Consider the following 21,123-nt stretch of genomic DNA (forward strand, 5'->3'; position numbering starts at 1 on the left):
AAACAAAAATATTTATTAATTAGTGTTTAATGAGTTAATACTTACTAATTAGCTTGAAATGAACTCAATGAAATGAACACTTCATGATACTCTGATAATGAACATGTGCTGAAGGATACACGATGGAAAGTAAAAATGGTTGATAATTATGTATCGACTACATGCTAGAAAACAAAATGGTAAAGCATGTCATATGTACAGTATATACACAATTCATGTCATAAGTGACACCTTATAGCATAACAGTTATCCACTAACTAAACCTTAACATTTCAACAAGCCAACAAGCAATGACCTGACCCATATGTTCAAATATAAGTCAATAAAGAATTTGGTGTCCTGATTTTGTAAACATTGACAAGCAAAACTTTTACAGTGTGTGGTTCCTTCGGCGTAACAAGGTTGGGCGACAGACATTAGAGAGAGAGAGAATCAACTTATCAAAAGTAGAGTAATATATGATTGTTGTCCAATCAGTGTCACTGCTATTGCTTCATCATCTTCCCGAGGCAAGAGAGTTAACTGACTTTAAAAGTTCAGTTTCCACCCTTGCCGAACTAGGCTGGAATTCCTGGGCTCGATCGTAGCGCCACCAGTGGCTATTACGAGTTATTTCCCCGTCTATGCCTCTCCTATGGACCAACCAGATTTCACCCCTCGGATCACTTGCATTTGCTTCAAACAAAATGGCAGAGCCCAGTCAAGACAATCTGATTGATAATCAAGATCTATATTGTGATAAAATGGATCTTACATCGTGAAGTGCATCAAATCACGTGAGTACCTTGATTTAAAACATAAAAAGATTTGGAAAATATCTATTGACACCAAGTTGGAGGTGCACATGCTTTGCAAATCCTGCCATCGACCGAAATCTGCATGACAGTTTACTAACCTGATTTTGATTTCATTCCGCGATTGTGATTGGACTGTGCATTGACTCAATAGTCCAGTCATAAGATAACTCCATCAGACCAGCCTCATTCGGCAAGGGTGGAAACTGGACTTTTATAGTCAGTTAACTCTCTTTCCTCAGGAAGATGTTCCTCCAGATCATTCACAAGTTTGTTCAAATCACTCTTCCTACCATTTTAAATGGTGAGTGAGTGAGTGAGTATGGTTTTACGACGCTTTTAGCAATATTCCAGCAATATCATGGCGGGGAACACCAGAAATGGGCTTCACCCATTGTACCCATGTCGGGAATCGAACCCAGGTCTTCTGCGTGACGAGCGAACACTTTAACCACTAGGCTACACGACCGCCCCCCATTTTAAATGAACACTTGAGTATTGAAGTCAACACATTATATGTCAACATGGCTGTAATGAGTAACTAAATGAAATTGCATCGGGATGCTAAGTGCTGCGAAATGAGAAATGAGTATCCTGTAAAATTAGGAACTTGATCCTCATCAAAGAGAAATCCAACCTAAACAGGAATAGATTTAAATTAAGTATGGAAACAGTGGCTTGAAAATAATGTTTCACAATGTCACCTCTATGGTTTATAATGTCTTTGTAATCTAGGGTCCATGAAATGACAAAAAGAAATACAACACAAAGTAGACACAAAATGAAAAAGTTGGCCAGGAACTGATTTTTTTAGCATCAGAGCATGAAGCAAATGTTTCTTATCAGATGCTAATATTTAAACAGACCAGGTCACCAGGTTGTTGGTTTTTGGTCATTTCACACTCACTGGGCAGTTGAACATAGACAGTCTATGACAAAAGCTCATCTATTGGCAACACTTTTAATGTTGATCTATGAACTATTATGAGCTGAGATTACCATACTTACTAGACAAAAAGAAATGTTACCAGGCTTAGGCTTCAGGATTGTGGATATAATTGCAGACTGCATAATACCGGTACTAATTCAAACAGAGCGACATAGTTTGGGCAAAGAAAAATAACTCTTCCCTTAAAATCCGGACAATATTGACATTCACAAAACCGGACTTAATCCAGACAAAACCAGAAATTATTGGTTGCCCTGAAAAGTTAATTATTTGCACATTTTAATTGAACCAACATGATCATAATGATGAGGAGAAAAGTTTTGTTAAACATATTATCCTCATGCAAAGTCAAACTCTAATTTCAGATGAAAATTACTTTTACATCACATACTTGCGAAAAAATATGACACCAAAAAGCTTGTTTCTCCAATGCAAGATGTATCCTAGTGATAATGAGAGGCACCTTAAAACATATTCACTACAAATATAGCTCTGTAAATGCTTTATTCTGATAGACAGCTCAAGATGAAGCAAGATAAGAAATTACAAGCTTCCTGCAGATATCTCGTAACTAGATTGTATGCAGGGTTTATACATAAATATACAGAGATTCAACTAGTAAACAAATCAGCTTGTTTTCCTTCAATTTTTTATCATCCTTCTCCAAATCATTTTTTAAGATCCTCTAATTACTTGTTGAGTTGTCATGATGTTATTGGGAATCAATATTAACAAAATATCACATTTCACAAAAGTTTGGAAAATCACAATCTCATAAAAATCAGATCTTTCACTCCGAAACACTCCGCATGAGGAACTGACTAACACTCCATATGCGTTGGCGGCCAGTTGAACATGGAGCTTGCAATGAAGTATCTGTTAGTGCTGGAGCCAATCAGATGTGGCTTCCTAAAATGATTTGGCTTTATTTCTTTACTACCTCAATTCAGAAATTTAGAACTTTAACAAAACCCGCATAGACCCATGTTTACCATTCCATCATACACCCCTATGGGTGTTGATGTCATGGCATTCAGAAATGATAGGAATTATTCAAAAATCGGAACAGCCCATTTATGTCTGTTTTTTAAATAAAATTTTAAAACAGAAATCATATATACTGCTTCAAAACCTTGCTACCTCATACAAAGCGTCCGAAGGTCCTGATTGGCTGATCAGAAAGTTCACCTGACATGACCTCCCACAGGGGATTAGTCATTCTTCACACAGAGAGGCATCATATCAGAGTTAAAAAAGCTGATTTTAATCGGATTGGGATACTTAGCACCTAAAATAACAAACAAATAACATCCCGATCTGATAATGTAGGAAGCCTTGATACTGTAAGAAAGATGGCACTTTTCATGCAAAACATATTTTAAGATGATCTTTTAACATGAAGTACAAAACACAAACAATGGTATATTCATGATAACAAAGCACTAAATGTCATGAACAGTTCACAGATTTGAGTAGAAGCACGGACAGTCCTATGAAGAACAAGTCCATCCCATACAATGCAACAGTCTTGTGGTCATGCTAAAAATACAGCCAAACACACATGAAAGGCTAAAAGCCTGTGCCAAGGAAATATCTCCACAGTGTTAGAAATAAAGAGGGGTCCTGGGGGTCGATGAGAGATGCTGCTATAGTATTTGAATCTAGAGGGTTCCCTAAATCTGAAACATTTAATGTTCGTGATATCATAAGGACCCTTTGACCCTCAGGCCTAATTTCAAACACAGTACAATAGAAAGCACAGATACATTTTTAAAACACATCTGTAAATGTGTTCTGAATTGTATGTACAATTCTTAAACAATAATGATAACCATTTGTATAAAACATCTTTGAAAGGCTTTACTTGGAGCATAAAACACACATCGTATAGTGTAGAGGAGGTCTCTACCATTGCTTCAACGCAGGAGACAAATAACACATATCAATGTTCAGTTCATGAATGGCATGTAACATATCCTGCAAAGGGCTTCCTTTTTCACTTATAGATTTCCAAGAATCAGTGAACATGTCCTGGAAGAAATTTCATCTGCTGTTGGTCAGAAACAATGGACCTTTTACTAAGAAAAACATCCCCAACAAAAGCTCTGACATTGTTCATCATATTCATGGTGGATGCATATTAGGAACAGGATTTTGAATGGGACCAAACTGTCTAAAATTTCATCTATCTTTCTGGCAGTGTAACTGAATCTGGGAGAGAAATAAGACTTGATATTTACATTTTTTCACATTTATTGGACACCAATGCATGACGATGTACACAAAGCACTCTGTATAAAACAAACTGTCCTTCACCTGTTGTGTTCACGAGTTCTCACTTAGCCCCTGTAAACTCTCTTGTGTAGCTGCAAAGGAACCGGGGTGATTCAACTGAGGGGTGTTACTCGACACACTCTCCATAGCAGCCACATTGGGGTCGTATGTTTCGTCCAGCAGGTCAGCTGACAGAGCGTCACCATTTCCTTGTGCATCCTGGAGATAGGCGTGAAGCAATTCCATGTCGATGGTGGCAGGGTTGATCTGGCCAGCTCCCAGTAGCATCTGCTGCTGCTGCTGCTGGTTCTGTACTACCAAGCTGTCAATCACATTCCCTGTGTGGTCGATCCTCAAGTTCTGAAACTGGGGGTTGGCTGCAGCCGAGGTTGTGCTGGAGACTGTTATGCTTCCCATGGCCGTGTTGTCTGCGGTGCGGATGTTCATCGTGGGCACGCCTGTCATGTTCCCTGCTGATGCACTGGCGCCGGTGTTGGTGAAGGAGTATCTGGGTAGTTCATCTGGAAACAGTGAGGAAGTGACAGTGAGTTGACTTTCTACACCCATATGAAAACTTGGTGTAAGAGTTTCTACGTGAGTGAGTGAGTGAGTGACTGAGTGAGTGAGTATGGTTTTATGCGGCTTTTAGCAATATTCCAGCCATATCACTGTGGGGGACATCAGAAATGGGCTTCACACATTGTACCAATGTCGGGAATTGAACCCGTGTCTTCGGCGTGACGAGCGCACACTTTAACCACTATGCTACCCGACCGCCCCTTCCTGAATGAGAGTCTTTCATCCCCCACCGACTTGTCATCAAGTGCCAACCAACACTTCTAACACTTCAACCCATCAATGATCAACACCATTCCATTGATCTTTACATCTAATCATCTAATCATCAATCATCTCAGTGCTCACTCAAGTTGCTGAAAGGGAAGGCACCTTTGGGCCCACCAGTCACAAAGAAGTGGAGCCATCTTAAAATTTGGGAGGTCATTTTCAAAAAGGGTTCCCTATTTGGTGAACCTCAGCGTCAGTATGGCATGTCAGGGTTCGGAAACATTGTAAATTTATCCCGTGATTGAATTTGAGTCATTAAACTCCTATTTCGGTCAAAAAGCAACCAAAAAGATAAAACCACTTCTCTTGGAAAAAGCAGTCGGTCTGGGACAATGTCTCACCTACCGTAACAGGAAAGCTGTAATTGGCTTGGTATTCACTTGCTATTTGGTTCATAAACAGGAGAGTCTATCTCCGACTGTCCCATCGCAAGATTGGCTGTCTTGTTCCATACTTTGTTTCAGTAAATAACCCAATTGTGTCTTCAAACGCTTGACACTACTGATATGTTGTTGATTTTCCAACATGCGAATAGAAAACTTTGCCCATGCTGGCGTAAGCCAATTGTAAGACTGTTTATAAATGACTAAAGGCAAACTACCAACGGTGATACTTCATTTTCTTGAGCTTGCTCTATTCCATATAAAAATACCACCATGTTGACAAATATTAACGAAATAAAATACTGCATATTGAGCTATGTGAGATTTCTTTGGAGTAGAAGCCATTCGCCCAACCGCCGCATGTGTGAGATCAGTGTTGAGTCAGTATTGAAAAAGATGTGGCAATACTATGCTCTAGAATGCACACTAAATCATTTTCTATTTAATCAGTCCATACAATTTCCATCCATCAACCAAATATATTAGATCCACCCCACTTCTTCCATCCCCATCTCTTCTATCCACCCTACCTGCTGCAAACAGCCCCTCTTCCACCCATCCATCTCGTCCCATCCATCCATCCACCTCCATCTATTCCACCAACACCATCTCTACCCATCCCTTTAACCCATCCATCTCGTCCCATCCATCCATCCACCCCAACTATTCCACCAACCCCATCTCTACCCATCCCTTTAACCCATCCATCTCGTCCCGTCCATCCATCCACCTCCATCTATTCCACCAACCCCATCTCTACCCATCCCTTTAACCCATCCATCTCGTCCCATCCATCCATCCACCTCCATCTGTTCCACCAACCCCATCTCTACCCATCCCTTTAACCCATCCATCTCGTCCCGTCCATCCATCCACCTCCATCTATTCCACCAACACCATCTCTACCCATCCCTTTAACCCATCCATCTCGTCCCGTCCATCCATCCACCTCCATCTATTCCACCAACCCCATCTCTACCCATCCCTTTAACCCATCCATCTCGTCCCATCCATCCATCCACCTCCATCTATTCCACCAACACCATCTCTACCCATCCCTTTAACCCATCCATCTCGTCCCATCCATCCATCCACCTCCATCTATTCCACCAACCCCATCTCTACCCATCCCTTTAACCCATCCATCTCGTCCCGTCCATCCATCCACCTCCATCTATTCCACCAACACCATCTCTACCCATCCCTTTAACCCATCCATCTCGTCCCGTCCATCCATCCACCTCCATCTATTCCACCAACACCATCTCTACCCATCCCTTTAACCCATCCATCTCGTCCCGTCCATTCATCCACCTCCATCTATTCCACCAACCCAATCTCTGCCCATCCCTTTAACCCATCCATCTCGTCCCGTCCATTCATCCACCTCCATCTATTCCACCAACCCAATCTCTGCCCATCCCTTTCACCCATCCATCTCGTCCCGTCCATCCATCCACCTCCATCTATTCCACCAACCCCATCTCTACCCATCCCTTAAACCAATCCATCTCATCCCATCCATCCATCCACCTCCATCTATTCCACCAACCCCATCTCTACCCATCCCTTTAACCCATCCATCTGGTCCTGCCCATCCATCTTCCTCCATCCATCCACCTCCATCTATTCCACCAACCCCATCTCTACCCATCCCTTTAACCCATCCATCTCGTCCCGTCCATCCATCCACCTCCATCCATTCCACCAACCCCATCTCTACCCATCCCTTTAACCCATCCATCTCGTCCCATCCATCCATCCACCTCCATCTATTCCACCAACCCCATCTCTGCCATCCTACCCATCTCTTCCACCATCCATCTCGTCCCGTCCATCCATCCACCTCCATCTATTCCTCCATACCCATCTCTGCCATCCTACCCATCTCTGCCATCCTACCCATCTCTTCCACCCATCCATCCACCCCAACTATTCCACCAACCCCATCTCTACCATCTCTTCCACCCATCCATCTCGTCCCGTCCATCCATCCACCCCAACTATTCCACCAACCCCATCTCTACCATCTCTTCCACCCATCCATCTCATCCCGTCCATCCATCCACCTCCATCTATTCCACCAACCCCATCTCTACCCATCCCTTTAACCCATCCATCTCGTCCCGTCCATTCATCCACCTCCATCTATTCCACCAACCCAATCTCTACCCATCCCTTTCACCCATCCATCTCGTCCCGTCCATCCATCCACCTCCATCTATTCCACCTACCCCATCTCTACCCATCCCTTTAACCCATCCATCTCGTCCCATCCATCCATCCACCTCAATCTATTCCACCAACCCCATCTCTGCCCATCCCTTTAACCCATCCATCTCGTCCCGTCCATCTATTCCACCAACACCATCTCTACCCATCCCTTTAACCCATCCATCTCGTCCCGTCCATCCATCCACCTCCATCTATTCCTCCATACCCATCTCTGCCCATCCCTTTAACCCATCCATCTCGTCCCGTCCATCTATCCACCTCCATCTATTCCTCCATACCCATCTCTGCCCATCCCTTTAACCCATCCATCTCGTCCCGTCCATCCACCTCCATCTATTCCACCAACCCCATCTCTGCCCATCCCTTTAACCCATCCATCTCATCCCGTCCATCCACCTCCATACCCATCTCTGCCATCCTACCCATCTCTTCCACCCATCCATCCATCCACCCCAACTATTCCACCAACCCCATCTCTACCATCTCTTTCACCCATCCATCTCGTCCCGTCCATCCATCCACCTCCACCTATTCCTTCAACCCCTTCTCTACCATCCTACCCATCCCTTTCACCCATCCATCTCGTCTCGTCCATCCATCCCCCTCTATCTATTCCGCCCAATCCATCTCTTCATCCTTGTACCCTCTCCTCCACCAATCATCAAACTCTCAACTGCACCAATAAGTGCGTCTCTTCCTTCAAAGACAAAACACAGTATCTACAATTGTCCAGCCATTAACCCCATGCTTCAAACAATTCCACACAGCATTCAACATCCAGACTGTCTGTGTACCTTGCGCCATTGGTTCGCCTTCTTGCTTGATCCTACGATTTGCTTTCAGCTTTGTCCGTAACCCTTCTTTTACTGTTGCGTTTCCTCGTTCACTCACACCTGAAAAACAACAGTATTGCAACCTAAACATAAATATTTCGTAAAGATGACAGCATAAATTTCTTTAGAAGATGTGAGGTGAGGTGAGGTGAGGTGAGGTGAGGTGAGGTGAGGTGAAATTGGGTTTAACGTCGCGTCCAAGATTATTGCACTCATATAGCACTTCCATGCACGTGTGTGTGTGGCTGCTTGTACTAGTGCTGACTGATGCCGATTTATAGTGCTATCCCACTGAGATACCATGCCTCAGTTTAACATGAATACCCCACTCAGACACAGTATACTGACTCTGATCCAACCAGTCCTTCTTTTAGCTCTTTAATGCTGAACACCAGACAGGGTAACAACAAGTACCATCTCTAAATGTCTTCTAGTATGACGCGGACCAGGATCGAACCCCAGACCTTCCGCTCTCTGAGCGGAAACTCTACCACTTTAGAAGATTGAAGGAAGGTTGTGGTCCATTGTGACCTTACGCAAAAATGATCAAAGATTGCTTTTATCATGTGCTTTTCCAAAAATAATTCACATTTTGCACAAAACAATGGTTAATATAATGCAGGGTGTTTTAGTCAGTGACTTACCTGAACTGGTCCAATTCTGAATAAAGTTTGCTGCTTTACGCTTCCTCTTTTCCTCAATTCTATCTGGGTCTGAAATATTTCAATGTTGATATTAACAATCACAAAATAATGGGTTTTTCAGATTAAAAAGGATGTTTTATTGGTCTGTTTTCAGTCGTACAAATGGGTATCATATCACAGGGAAGACATATTTATTATTACTTTATTAGAACAACAACTGTAGACAAGCGAAAAGTACTAGCAGAATACAAACTAGCAGTCTACCGCGAAAGCCTTTCTCGAGCCGCGCTGAGAGATTTGTGACACGTCATAGGGAGGTGCGTGCGCAACCGGTCGGAAACAAGTTTAATGTTAACATTCCAGCTTCTGGCTTCCTTTTAAACGTGCGACTAGACGTGAGGGTATGAGAGATACCCATTTGTACGACTGAAAACAGACTAAAACATAATTTTTCAGTTTGAATCAAATTGATATCTTGGCTACAAATGACTGCTTACCATGCTTATGTAAATAATTTCCTTAAGTAATGATGCTTAGTTTCAAACAAGGGATGTCAATCACAAACATGAAAAATGAAACTAACCAGGATCCTCCGGCATGTAAGTAAACGGAATAGATTCCGAGGTCTCGTTGTCGGACGGTCGTCGCAGCTGAAGCTGGACCTCGACAGGCTGCTGTATGTACGCCTCCTTGTAAGCTGGGGTCTTGAACACAATGGCAAACTGAAACAGACAAGGGAAACATAAATAGCGACCTCTTACAGTGAGACACCCCCACAGTGCCCCTCCCTGTGAACACCTGTCTGTGAACATCCCCACAGTGGCCCTCCCCATGTACACCTGTCTGTGAACATCCCCACAGTGGCCCTCCCCATGTACACCTGTCTGTGAACATCCCCACAGTGGCCCTCCCCATGTACACCTGTCTGTGAACACCCCCACAGTGGCCCTCCCCGTGAACATCTGTCTGTGAACATCCCCAGTGCCCCTCCCCCTGAACACCTGTCTGTGAACACCCCCCAGTGGCCCTCCCCGTGTACCCTTGTCTGTGAACACCCCTTGTGCCCCTCCCCCTGAACACCTGCCTGTGAACACCCCTACAGTGGCCCTCCCCCTGAACACCTGCCTGTGAACATCCCCAGTGCCCCTCCCCCTGAACACCTGTCTGTGAACACCCCCCAGTGGCCCTCCCCGTGTACCCTTGTCTGTGAACACCCCTTGTGCCCCTCCCCCTGAACACCTGCCTGTGAACACCCCTACAGTGGCCCTCCCCCTGAACACCTGCCTGTGAACACCCCTACAGTGGCCCTCCCCATGTAAACCTGTCTGTGAACATCCCCTGTGCCCCTCCCCCTGAACACCTGTTTGTGAACACCCCCACCGTGCCCCTACCTGTGTACACCTGTCTGTGAACACCCCCACAGTGCCCCTCCCCCTGAACACCTGTCTGTGAACACCCCCCAGTGCCCCTACCCACGTACACCTGTCTGTGAACACCCCCACAGTGCCCCTCCCCCTGAACACTGTCTGTGAACACCCCCCAGTGGCCTACTACATGTCCACCTGTCTGTGAACACCCCCACAGTGCCCCTCCCCCTGAACACCTGTCTGTGAACACCCCCACAGTGCCCCACTACATGTCCACCTGTCTGTGAACACCCCCAGTGCCCCTCCCCCTGAACACCTGTCTTTGAACACCCCCACAGTGCCCCACCCCCTGAACACCTGTCTGTGAACAACCCCCAGTGCCCCACTACATGTCCACCTGTCTGTGAACACCCCCAGTGCCCCTCCCCCTGAACACCTGTCTGTGAACAACCCCCAGTGCCCCACTACATGTCCACCTGTCTGTGAACACCCCCAGTGCCCCTCCCCCTGAACACCCCCCAGTGCCCCTCCCCATGTACACCTGTCTGTGAACACCCCCCAGTGCCCCTCCCCATGTACACCTGTCTGTGAACCCCCAGTGCCCCACTACATGTCCACCTGTCTGTGAACACCCCCAGTGCCCCTCCCCCTGAACACCTGTCTGTGAACACCCCCCAGTGCCCCTCCCCATGTACACCTGTCTGTGAACACCCCCCAGTGCCCCTCCCCATGTACACCTGTCTGTGAACAGACACCCTCCAAGTACACCTACCTGTCTATGCACGTCCCCCTGGCCAAAATCACCATAGTCCTCCCACATACAACCAGCAGCTGTGTCTTTAAAGAATCGGATTTGGATATCATCTGAAACCAACACAGACATTGTTATACACACTGCAACATTACATTATTCCTGGAAATATGAAACTCACTGTCTCGGTTAATGAGCATCAACCACATAATCAAAACACACTTGAAAAATCATTTGACATGTACAGATATACTTTGTCGCATATCTTTGACAATTATTACCTTTGTTAACTTTTTCACACAGGAGAAAGATTTCGTCTCCACCTTTTGCCTTGCCTGAACTGCGATCGACACGGCATATTGTCAGCTCATTGACAGATTCTTTGGAAAAAAAGAAATATATTATACATAGGTATCCTTTTTTTTATTTTCTCATTATGTCAAGCAAGTAAATGAGTATGGTTTTACGCCGCTTTTAGCAATATTCCAGCAATATCGCGACACAGGACACCAGAAATGGTCTTTACACATTGAACCAATGAGGGGAATTGAACCTGGGTCTTTAGCATGGTGAGCGAACGCTTTAGCCACAAGGTTACCCCACTGCCCCCAAAATGCAAAGTAGGTGGGAACTTTAGAAAATAAAAAGTAAAGTGGGGGCAGGAGTTTTTAAGATAAAGTTTCAACAGGTTTTAGTTATAGTACTGTAATGACAGCGACAGTGAAAGAGTGGGATTTTAACATTTTACTTATTCCTGGTGGGCAGAATATTCTAGCGGATTTGTGAACCAAGTTTTTAAAAAAAGGTTTCTACTATTTTCGGCATTACAGAATAAATAGAAAAAATCATTACAGATCAATTTCCAGATATGTGATATTTTTTATTGCTTTGACACTGTCTCTTACAGGCCTGTCCCAAATATCTTGAACAATAATGTGTTTGCAAAGGCTCCATTCCTCCTCAGCAAAAAGTGAGTGAGTTGAGACAGGTTTGAACAGTATTTCAGTTATATCACAGCACGTCAGCTTAAATGGAGAGGAAAACGCCAAGTTATGATAGTCCTAGACGTTTACCACTTCAGTGAAATCCAACAGCATGGGTGTGGCGCTGACAAACCTAGAAACAATCAGGGTGAATCTGGGAATTGAACCCACGATCATAGGTTCCTGGCACGTCTAAGGGATGCAACTCAATTCAAACTTGCCATTTTCCCAAGCGTACTTCCCCCTGCTTAAGGTTTCAGAGACTCTGTCCAGGCATTCCTTATGCAGATGATGTTACTCTAAATGTTCCTTCTCGTAGCATCTGTAGCTATTGTGTACTTACTTTTATCATGGATGGCTTGTGACACTACCGGGGGGACAACTCTTGTGATTTTTCCACTGGCATCAGGAAGGAACACTTGGAAACACAGACGGACCACGTTCAGATCAATCTGACCTATGCCGTGATTGAAACCAGCTGAAATACAACATGACATCAATGAGAATTCAGTCAGAACACCTTTCCCAAACTGGCATAGACGTTTAAAACAATTTCTGCAAGTCTTGAAGTGAGACTTTGTTTCATTAAATACTGTACATGGTACAGTTACCATGGTAACTATGAAATAAATAACAAAGGGGAGTTGTTTATCATACAATAAAACATTGCAAGGAGAATAAAGCACAAAGGGGTCAGCTCCTAGTGGCTTATTCTCAATGCAGTGTCTTATTGTCAACAACAACCACAAGTCTTTTATTTCTTATCTGAGGTATCAATATTAAATACAGCCTCTTTGCCTGTAAAAATAGTTACCCTTATTTAAATTATGATAACTCCCTGAATACAATCCGTAAAAGGCGACTATGCTTGTCGTAAGAGGCAACTAACGGGATCGGGTGGTCAGGCTCGCTGACTTGGTTGATGCATGTCATCGTATGCCAGCTGCGTTGATCGATACTCATGTCAATCACTGGATTGTATGGCCCAGACTCGATTATTTACAGACTGCTGTTATATATCTGGAATATTGCTGAGTGTGGCATTAAACAACAAACCAACCAACCATCTCAGCAATGTCGGACAAGGAGGGAATGAATGGGTGAGGGGTGTGTGTGTAGGTATTGCTGACTTTTCTCACAAACATCAAAACAATTGACAGCCATAATCCGTACTTTTCTCCCATTATAGATTGCCATATCTTGCCAAATTTTGACTGCGATTGTTCCCCTCAGCTAACATCTAAGGGGAACAACTCACTACAATCTAGTGTCACCCAATTTATGATGTCATCAAGCATCACAGTATCTTCGAATCTCCAGAAATGATGTCATGTAAAATCAATTTTTATCATGAAACAGTTAGATTTACTCACTCTGAAAAGGGTCTACATTAATTTCTTTCCTCAGCTTTAAACTGTTTTCCACATCCTTCTTCTTGGCACACTGAATACCCAGATGTGGAAATCTGGAAATCAACATCAATTGAATACAATGCAGGGATACAGATAAGCTGCGTATTTGCATAAAATACCCCTCAAAACTATTCAAAACCCAATTACTTTTAATTAACTTGCATACAGAAAAGCATGCATTAAATGAAAAACTCAATTGTTTGAAAACAGCACGCATAAATACCCAATGAAGCTTTTTCAGCATGTGTACAACGGAGCTAATTTCCAAAATACAATTACAAGCTAATTTACTTTCCGAGTCAAGCCTATATTTAGAACCGTTATATACATCTAAAACATTATTTCATTTTTTTTTAAATCTCAAAATGCTTACTCATTTTGGGAAAAACCCAACAGAGTGATGAATAGATGAGTGAAAAAATATTGGTTACCCAATGAAAAATGTTATAACCCAATTAAAATAGAAACCTTCGAGTAAAAACTCAATTGCTCAAAAAGTTATCTGGAGCTCTGACAATGTATCAAAATAAAATAACTACCATAACACTGGTTCTGGTGGGTGCAAACAGACCTTCCTCTGGCCCAAATTACTACTACCAATATATATGTTTGTAACCTTCTTCAAGTTCATTATTCAACTTACGTTATCGTATCCGTGTCCTTGACCTTTACTGTACACACGCCTTTCTTACAATCTTTCCCCACAAGTGAATGTGGGTGTGGCTTACACAGGGGGGCAGCATCTCTGGTTACGCAGGAGACGACTACAATAGCAGGGCCCTTATAATTACGTATCTGAAATCAAAGTATAACAAACATATCAACTCTTTTGAAAATGTTGACAACCAACAAGGTGACAAGAAAAAATGCTTGCATTTGACTTCTGCCAAACAAAGATCTGAAGATTCTTTCCACACTCCTGCCTTAAGCATGCTGCAATACAATTTCTAAGCTTTTGTTCATTGTTTTTTGTTTAATGTGATACTCAGCAACATTCCAGCTCATAGGCCTGAAAATAATCCTGTCTGGACCATACAGTCCACAGACTGACATTGAGCAATGGTCCACACTGTTGAGGTTAGGTTAAATGGGGTTAACGTCACGTCGAAGATTATTGCACTTATATAGTGACGTGCATGCATGTGTGTATGGCTGCTTGTACTCGTCCGGACTGATGCCTATTTATAGTGCTAGCCTACTGAGATACCATGCCGCAGTTAAACATGATTACCCCACTTAGACACAGTATACTGACTCCGAGCCGACCAGTCCTTGTTTTGGCCCCTTAATGCCGAGGGCCAGACAGGGTAACAACAAGTACCATCTTTTAACTTCTTTTGGTATAACGAGGACGGGAATCGAACCCCGGACCTTCCGCTCTCCGGACGGACGTCTGCCACTAGACCACGGAGGCGGTCTCCACACTGTTGAGGCAGGATGACCGAAGACACACACGATCCATTAAGTCTCCTCACAGGACAAGCATAGGTTGCTGGGGTCCTATTGTCGCCTCACAGGACAAGTATAGGTTGCTGGGGTCCTATTGTCGCCCAGAATCCACACACGAGCTGACTAATGATAAACTGTTCAAAGTAGCACTAAACCTTACTCACTCACTCACTCGAAACAGGTGCTCACCTTAATAGTAGGGAAAGTCTTTCTCTCGGCTGTACTGTGTTCCCCGGGTATGCTGCCAGCAGATCTTCCCTCACACTCGTACCGGAACCGTAGTCCGCGAAACTGGGGTTGTTCGGTTATCTCCATATATGGCTGGTTGCTCTGGCGAGCAGGTGCTTGTGGAGGTGCTGGTTCTGTGGTCAGAGCAGCACTGGAGAACATTGGCGACTGCACCTGACGAAGCATGCCCCCCTGCATTCCGGTCTGGACTTGTGAGGGTCCCTGACCTGGAATAGTAGCAAGGATTTATTGCAATGGTTTACTTGCACCAGTGACATAAGTCCACATACATTAATGGTGATGTCAGATTGATTGCAACAAAAACAACAGTACACAGAGTACATGGACTATTCATGATTAAAGGACAATGTTTTTGCTCTAACCATGATAACCACTATAGCATGTAAACGTCACTAACCGTGCCAACAGCTCAGCTGTTCTCCAATATGTCAGCTCTGGTGTATTCACGATATCATATATACTTACATATACTCACTAAAAACAGTTCTTGTGTATCTATGATATCATATATACTTACATATAAACACTAACAACAGTTATGGCACATCAATGATATCGTATATACTTACATATACTCACTAAAAACAGTTCTGGCGCATCAATGACATCATATATACTTACATTTACTCACTAACAACAGCTATGAGTTCAACATCTTAACTACGGTTTGTTTGGGAAGCTGTAACGCATGAATTGTTCTTTTCATGTACTTTGAAATGTCAAAGAAGGGCGAATGTCTTTCACTTTCAGCCTTAAAGTATTCAAATATTTTAACAACGAAACCTTTCGCATCAGCGGAAAGATGCTTGTGGTGAGACATCATGAAATCTAAAGCTAACACCGTATTTGTGCGTGTGTGATTCCCGTGCAACCTTTCGAGTTGAGTTGATTGGTTCAACTGTGTCATATGGGCCTGTGATGCAGGGGTAGCATTATGCAGATGGCTGTTACAATGAATGCTCGTTCCACCCTTGATGAACAGGTCTGGTTGTTGATGAAATATAGTGATAGCTAAATAGACAGATTTTTTATTCATGCACCGATTGTCTTTAAATGTAATATCCAGTTATGTATGACTGTTTCATAATCTCATACCAACTTTGACTGGAGTAGGTCCAATAGTTTTTCAGATATTGTAGTAAACGTCGGTACCTTAAATTAACTTCCAGACTATACTTTGAGAACACAGTTGATGCACTAGTATGACAAATAGACTACTATAGAACACAAACCGGGCTAACCATTCATTTCTTGTGTGGCCTGGACTGGTTGTTCTTCAGGCATTCCAAAGTTGGCTTGAATATATTTCTCAAGCTCACCACTTGGGAGCTGAGCAACAGACAGGTCATCAAGGTTGAAATCTGAAGTAAAACACAGTCAAATGACAGCTCTCTCAAGACAGTACTAGGTTTCTGAACATTGGGCTAATTACTACACTAAGCTATGTCATCATTTGTTGTCTTGTTTGCTGATCTCTGTGTATATGTACATGATGAAATCATAAGTCAATAACAAGGCCCACCAACTTGACAGTGTCAACAATTTCCTTTTTAAACCTGTAAATCAACAAAAACATCTAATTCATGCTTCTGTGTCCAATTATGTTTGTTGTAAATTGTTGATGTTTTGTAACGATAATGATATCATAATCATTCTGTACCTTTGAAAAGGAAAAGATAAAGTAAGCTCCTGGAGCTTTTTTCCAATACTACTGACTGTCAATGAAATGTTTGACTTAGAAAAAAACACTTAATGAGGTACTAGCATCTAAAACTGTGCATTGAAAATAAAGAAACTGAAACCCACAAGTCAATCTCGTCCTTAATGTCATGATGTCCAATTAGTTATTTTTAGTATTATGCGTTCTTGAATGACTAGGCAGTCATGTCATGCCAGGTGAAATAGGGTACATGTATAACGACTCATTCAAGATTATTGCACTTATACAGCAAAGTACATGCGAGAGTGAGTGTGGTTGCTCGTACTTGTCTGGCCTTATGTCTGTTTTATAGTGCAAGCCCACTGAGACACTGGGCCATAGTTTAACTCAGACACAGTATCACACTCAGACATGAATTGACCAGTCCTCTTTTTATCCCCTTAATGCCAAATGACAGGCAACAACAAATACCATCTTTTAACATATTTTGGTATGACACAGACCGGGGATCCTGTCACGACCTTACTCTCATCAGGCTGATGCTCTGTCTATACAATAAACCACGGAGACAATCAACTAAGTATTCAAAATGTCCATCCCTAGGCTGCCTAGCTAACACTACCTCAATGGGCAATATATTGACCATTATATAATGATGATACAATTAACACACTAGTAATTTATTTATTCGGTTAACAATTTTTAATCAGTTTACCTACTTAGAAACATCGTGAACATATTTAAAAAAGCATAATCATAATATATCCAAACACTCAGGCCTTGTTTATAAATAGAGACAGTGTATAAGTAAAAACCTATGGTGTATTTCCATATCCACATGATCGATATCTGCACAAGCTTTTACCTTGGGCAGGGAAGATACCATGCACATTCTGAAACCTGGTGTACCAACAGTTACGACTTGAGAGATCGTATTATTCGGGTTGCAGTCACTGTCAACTTCAGTCTTTGGCTATTTCCATTACAAATTGTCTATCTGGTTGTATGAGCTTGTCGTTGAAGCTGAATATACGATATTTTCGTATACCTTGATCATAATCAGTTATTCAATTAAAATGGAGTTTATCATCAAGAAAGTCTCATCTAAACGTCTTCCGTACTGCAATATGCATCTTATAGTAACCGCTGAGGTCAATCACAGCGTACCCTTGTTTTGCACCGCTACCTAGTACTTGACCATGCAGGCGTTTTCTCTGTTATGTGCTGTCAACAAATATGGCGTCCTGCTCAAGCGGTTGACGGAAATCGAGTTTATTGCAGGGTTAATCGCACACTGCACGCCTTATGGTTTGCTAAATATCCCAGTTGGGTGTTGTTGGAGACATACATTTGTACCTACCTGAGCTAAGAGTCGTCATTGTTGACAAGTTATTGGTGAACCACTAGTCGTGGTTTACTCGTACCCTAAATATGTGCACAACCTTCCTGATTTTCCCAGAAGTAGTCATATACTATAAATAGATTTCGGGGAATTACCAAGCAGATTTTCCATTTTGATTGGTTGATATCACATCCCAGCGTGCATTGCAGCTTATCTAAAATATCGCCTGGGTTTATGAATCGGAAATTCTCACCCAGTGCCATACCAAATGTCCCTTTTACTCAAACTATGACACATTTGAAAGTTTTGTCATTTATTTTTAGCAAAAGTATCAGACACGATTATTGATACAATATAGGAATTCGGAGAGCTCAAAATAGCATACAGGCAAATTAGAACAAACTCGATCGACGAAAATATCAAATATTGGTAAATATTGTTATGAAATAATTATTCGTTTGTTTACATGTATCTGTATTATCGAGTCCTACCTAAGTTTGGTTCCGTGACTGTCTTTCGTAAATGTTATCCTACATTGCACATAAGAACAATTAACTGATTAAGTTTCGCACAAAATAAGTAAAATATATTTAGTTTCATTTAAAGCTTCAGTTATCATTCTGATATAAATAGCAATTGCGTTAATATATAGCTGCATGCGTAGCGAAATGCAGGTGCTGCAATTGTTGGGTCCCTTTAGCATATGGGCACGACATATTTTGGCGTGGGTATTTCAGAACTGAAAATTAACATTTTGACGCCGTTTCCGTAATAGCCCTTCTACACAACAAATATGTTGAGATCATCCCCCTCTGTTTTAGATATCATGTCCCGTATCATTCCGACGGAGACACTAATATCTGCACATGGGTCGAGGCATGGTATGGAAAAACGAGGGTCATAATATTTTTATCACGTAATACCAACTTAACCGAACTGTCATAAAAATATTGCCATATGGACTTGAGATCAAGATAACCAAACGCTATATCAAGTATAGACCAGAGCATCATACATAGACAATACGCTATATAAAGTATAGACCAGATAATCATACATAGACAATACGCTATATATGATATAGACCCTCAATATTACATACATAGACGATACGCTATATAAAATATAGACCCTCAATATTACATACATAGACAATACGCTATACTATATAAAATATAGACCCTCAATATCACATAGACAATACGCTATATAAAGTATAGACCCTCAATATCACATGCATAGACAATACGCTATATAAAATATAGACCCAGAGTATTACATTCAAAGGCAAAATACAAGACTTTTCAGGAGGATCCCAGCAAACAATTCTACGTTGTGACAACGTTGTGACAACGTTGACTTTTCGTTGCTACAACGTTGTGATGTTACGTTGTCACAACGTAATTCTGTAGACTCCCAGATTGGTTGCTACAACGTTGTGCGTAAACCAAAATACAACCAAATCAAGACGTTGTCACAACGTCCATTTTTTACGTTGCTACAACGTTTAACCAAAACGTCGCGACAACGTATATAATACCTGTTTTTATGAGAAACACAATATTGACCGAGGACGTAATATTGACCCTCAATATTACATGCATAGACAATACGCTATATACAGTAAAGACCTGCTATATCATTTGTTTCGTTTGTTGTTTAACGCCGCACTCAGCAATATTCCAGCCATATGACGGCGGTCTGTAAATAATCGAGTCTGGACCAGACAACCCAGTGATTGAAATCATGAGCATCGATCCACGCATTTGGAATATGATGACATGCATCAACCAAGTCAGCGAGCCTGACCACCCGATCCCGTTAGTCGCCTCTAACGACAAGCACAGTCGCCTTTTACGCCAAGCATGGGTTGCTGAAGACTTATTCTAACCCGAATCTTCACTGGTCACTGCTATATCTGTACATAGGCAATACAAAATATCAAGTCTACGCCAACAGAAGTATAACTGTTTAAGGCGACCTGTAAATAATGGGACCAGACAACTAACGTGTATTGTAAGAAAATTTGTTGCAGTAAATCAAAAAGAAAACTATTTTTTATTATCCATTTATTTAAGAAGTGAACATTTAGAAAAAAAAGTTCATAAAACAACGTAGATGATTACAAAATAGGAAGAATCTTACCTCTCGGCAGGTGATTGCAGTATGTGATCTGGTTTCTGTTGTGTGCAGAGTAGATAGCTCAGTCGACTCTGGTTGATCGATTAAGACATTAGTAAGGAGAGTAGAAGATATGTCCACGCACGCACACTGACAATAACAACACGGAAGTGCATTTCAACAAAATCGTATTTCATGGTGAACACGTGTACCGTTACTTGTACGGAAAAAACTATTACACTGACTGGTGATGTCCAATGAATGAGTTTATATATATAGTTTTTATATTTGCCGTATTTTTGAGAGTTCGAAATTCATGTTGTTTGTTTGTTGTTTAACGTCGCACTCAGCAATATTCTAGCTATATGATGGAGGTATGTAAATAATCGAGTATGGACCAGACAATCCAGTGATTGACAGCATGAACATCGATCCACGCATTTTGGATACGATGACTTGCATCAACCAAGTCAGCGAACCTGACAACCCGATCCCGTTAGTCGACAAGCATAGTCGTTTTTTCACGGTAAGCATGGGTTGGTGAAGACCTATTCTGACGCGGATCTTCACGGGTCGAAATACATGCGAGTGAGTTTAGTTGAACCAACATAAAACAATATTTCAGTTATATCCGAGGAAAGCCCCAGTCTTATAGACGTTAACCAGTTTGGTGGAAGCCACGAGCACGGGGACGGTGACAACACAAGAAATATAACCAGGGCGAATCTGGGATTCGAACCCGCGATCATAGGTTGCTGACACGCCATTTTAGACAACTTGGCTCACTGATTCCCGAAATTAGTAAAACAGCATCGACAAAAACTAAATGCA

General features: G+C 42.3%; 1 protein-coding gene across 2 annotated transcripts; it reads right to left on the reverse strand.

Moving 5' to 3' along the window:
- Positions 1–1,629: 1,629 nt before the first annotated feature.
- Positions 1,630–20,442, reverse strand: LOC124144668 (putative transcription factor p65 homolog). 2 transcript variants are annotated; one of them, XM_048403954.1, is made up of 12 exons: positions 20,317–20,442; positions 16,411–16,530; positions 15,110–15,375; positions 14,115–14,266; positions 13,433–13,524; positions 12,403–12,537; positions 11,358–11,456; positions 11,098–11,189; positions 9,542–9,680; positions 8,959–9,027; positions 8,276–8,374; positions 1,630–4,538 (listed from the first exon to the last, which is right to left on the reverse strand). In XM_048403954.1, exons 2-12 carry the CDS (start codon positions 16,451–16,453, stop codon positions 4,069–4,071), a joined length of 1,656 nt encoding a protein of 551 aa, XP_048259911.1. In that variant the 5' UTR covers positions 16,454–16,530; positions 20,317–20,442; the 3' UTR covers positions 1,630–4,068. The 2 variants fall into 2 exon arrangements, with proteins under 2 accessions (XP_048259911.1, XP_046370163.1); XM_046514207.2 differs by lacking the exon at positions 20,317–20,442 and adding an exon at positions 18,190–18,296.
- Between the last annotated feature and the right edge of the window lie 681 nt (positions 20,443–21,123).

Source organism: Haliotis rufescens, unplaced genomic scaffold (assembly GCF_023055435.1).
Source record: "Haliotis rufescens isolate VD_foot unplaced genomic scaffold, xgHalRufe1.0.p SCAF_3, whole genome shotgun sequence".
Taxonomy (NCBI): domain Eukaryota; kingdom Metazoa; phylum Mollusca; class Gastropoda; order Lepetellida; family Haliotidae; genus Haliotis; species Haliotis rufescens.

Bases quoted from the DNA above. Each gene is read 5' to 3' on its own strand.
- LOC124144668 (XM_046514207.2), bottom strand. The intron at 15,376-16,410 runs GTTAGCCCGGTT...CTACTATTCCAG, and splicing joins GGCCACACAAGAAATGAATG to GTCAGGGACCCTCACAAGTC. The intron at 12,538-13,432 runs GTGAGTAAATCT...GTTGTATTTCAG, and splicing joins TAATGTAGACCCTTTTCAGA to CTGGTTTCAATCACGGCATA.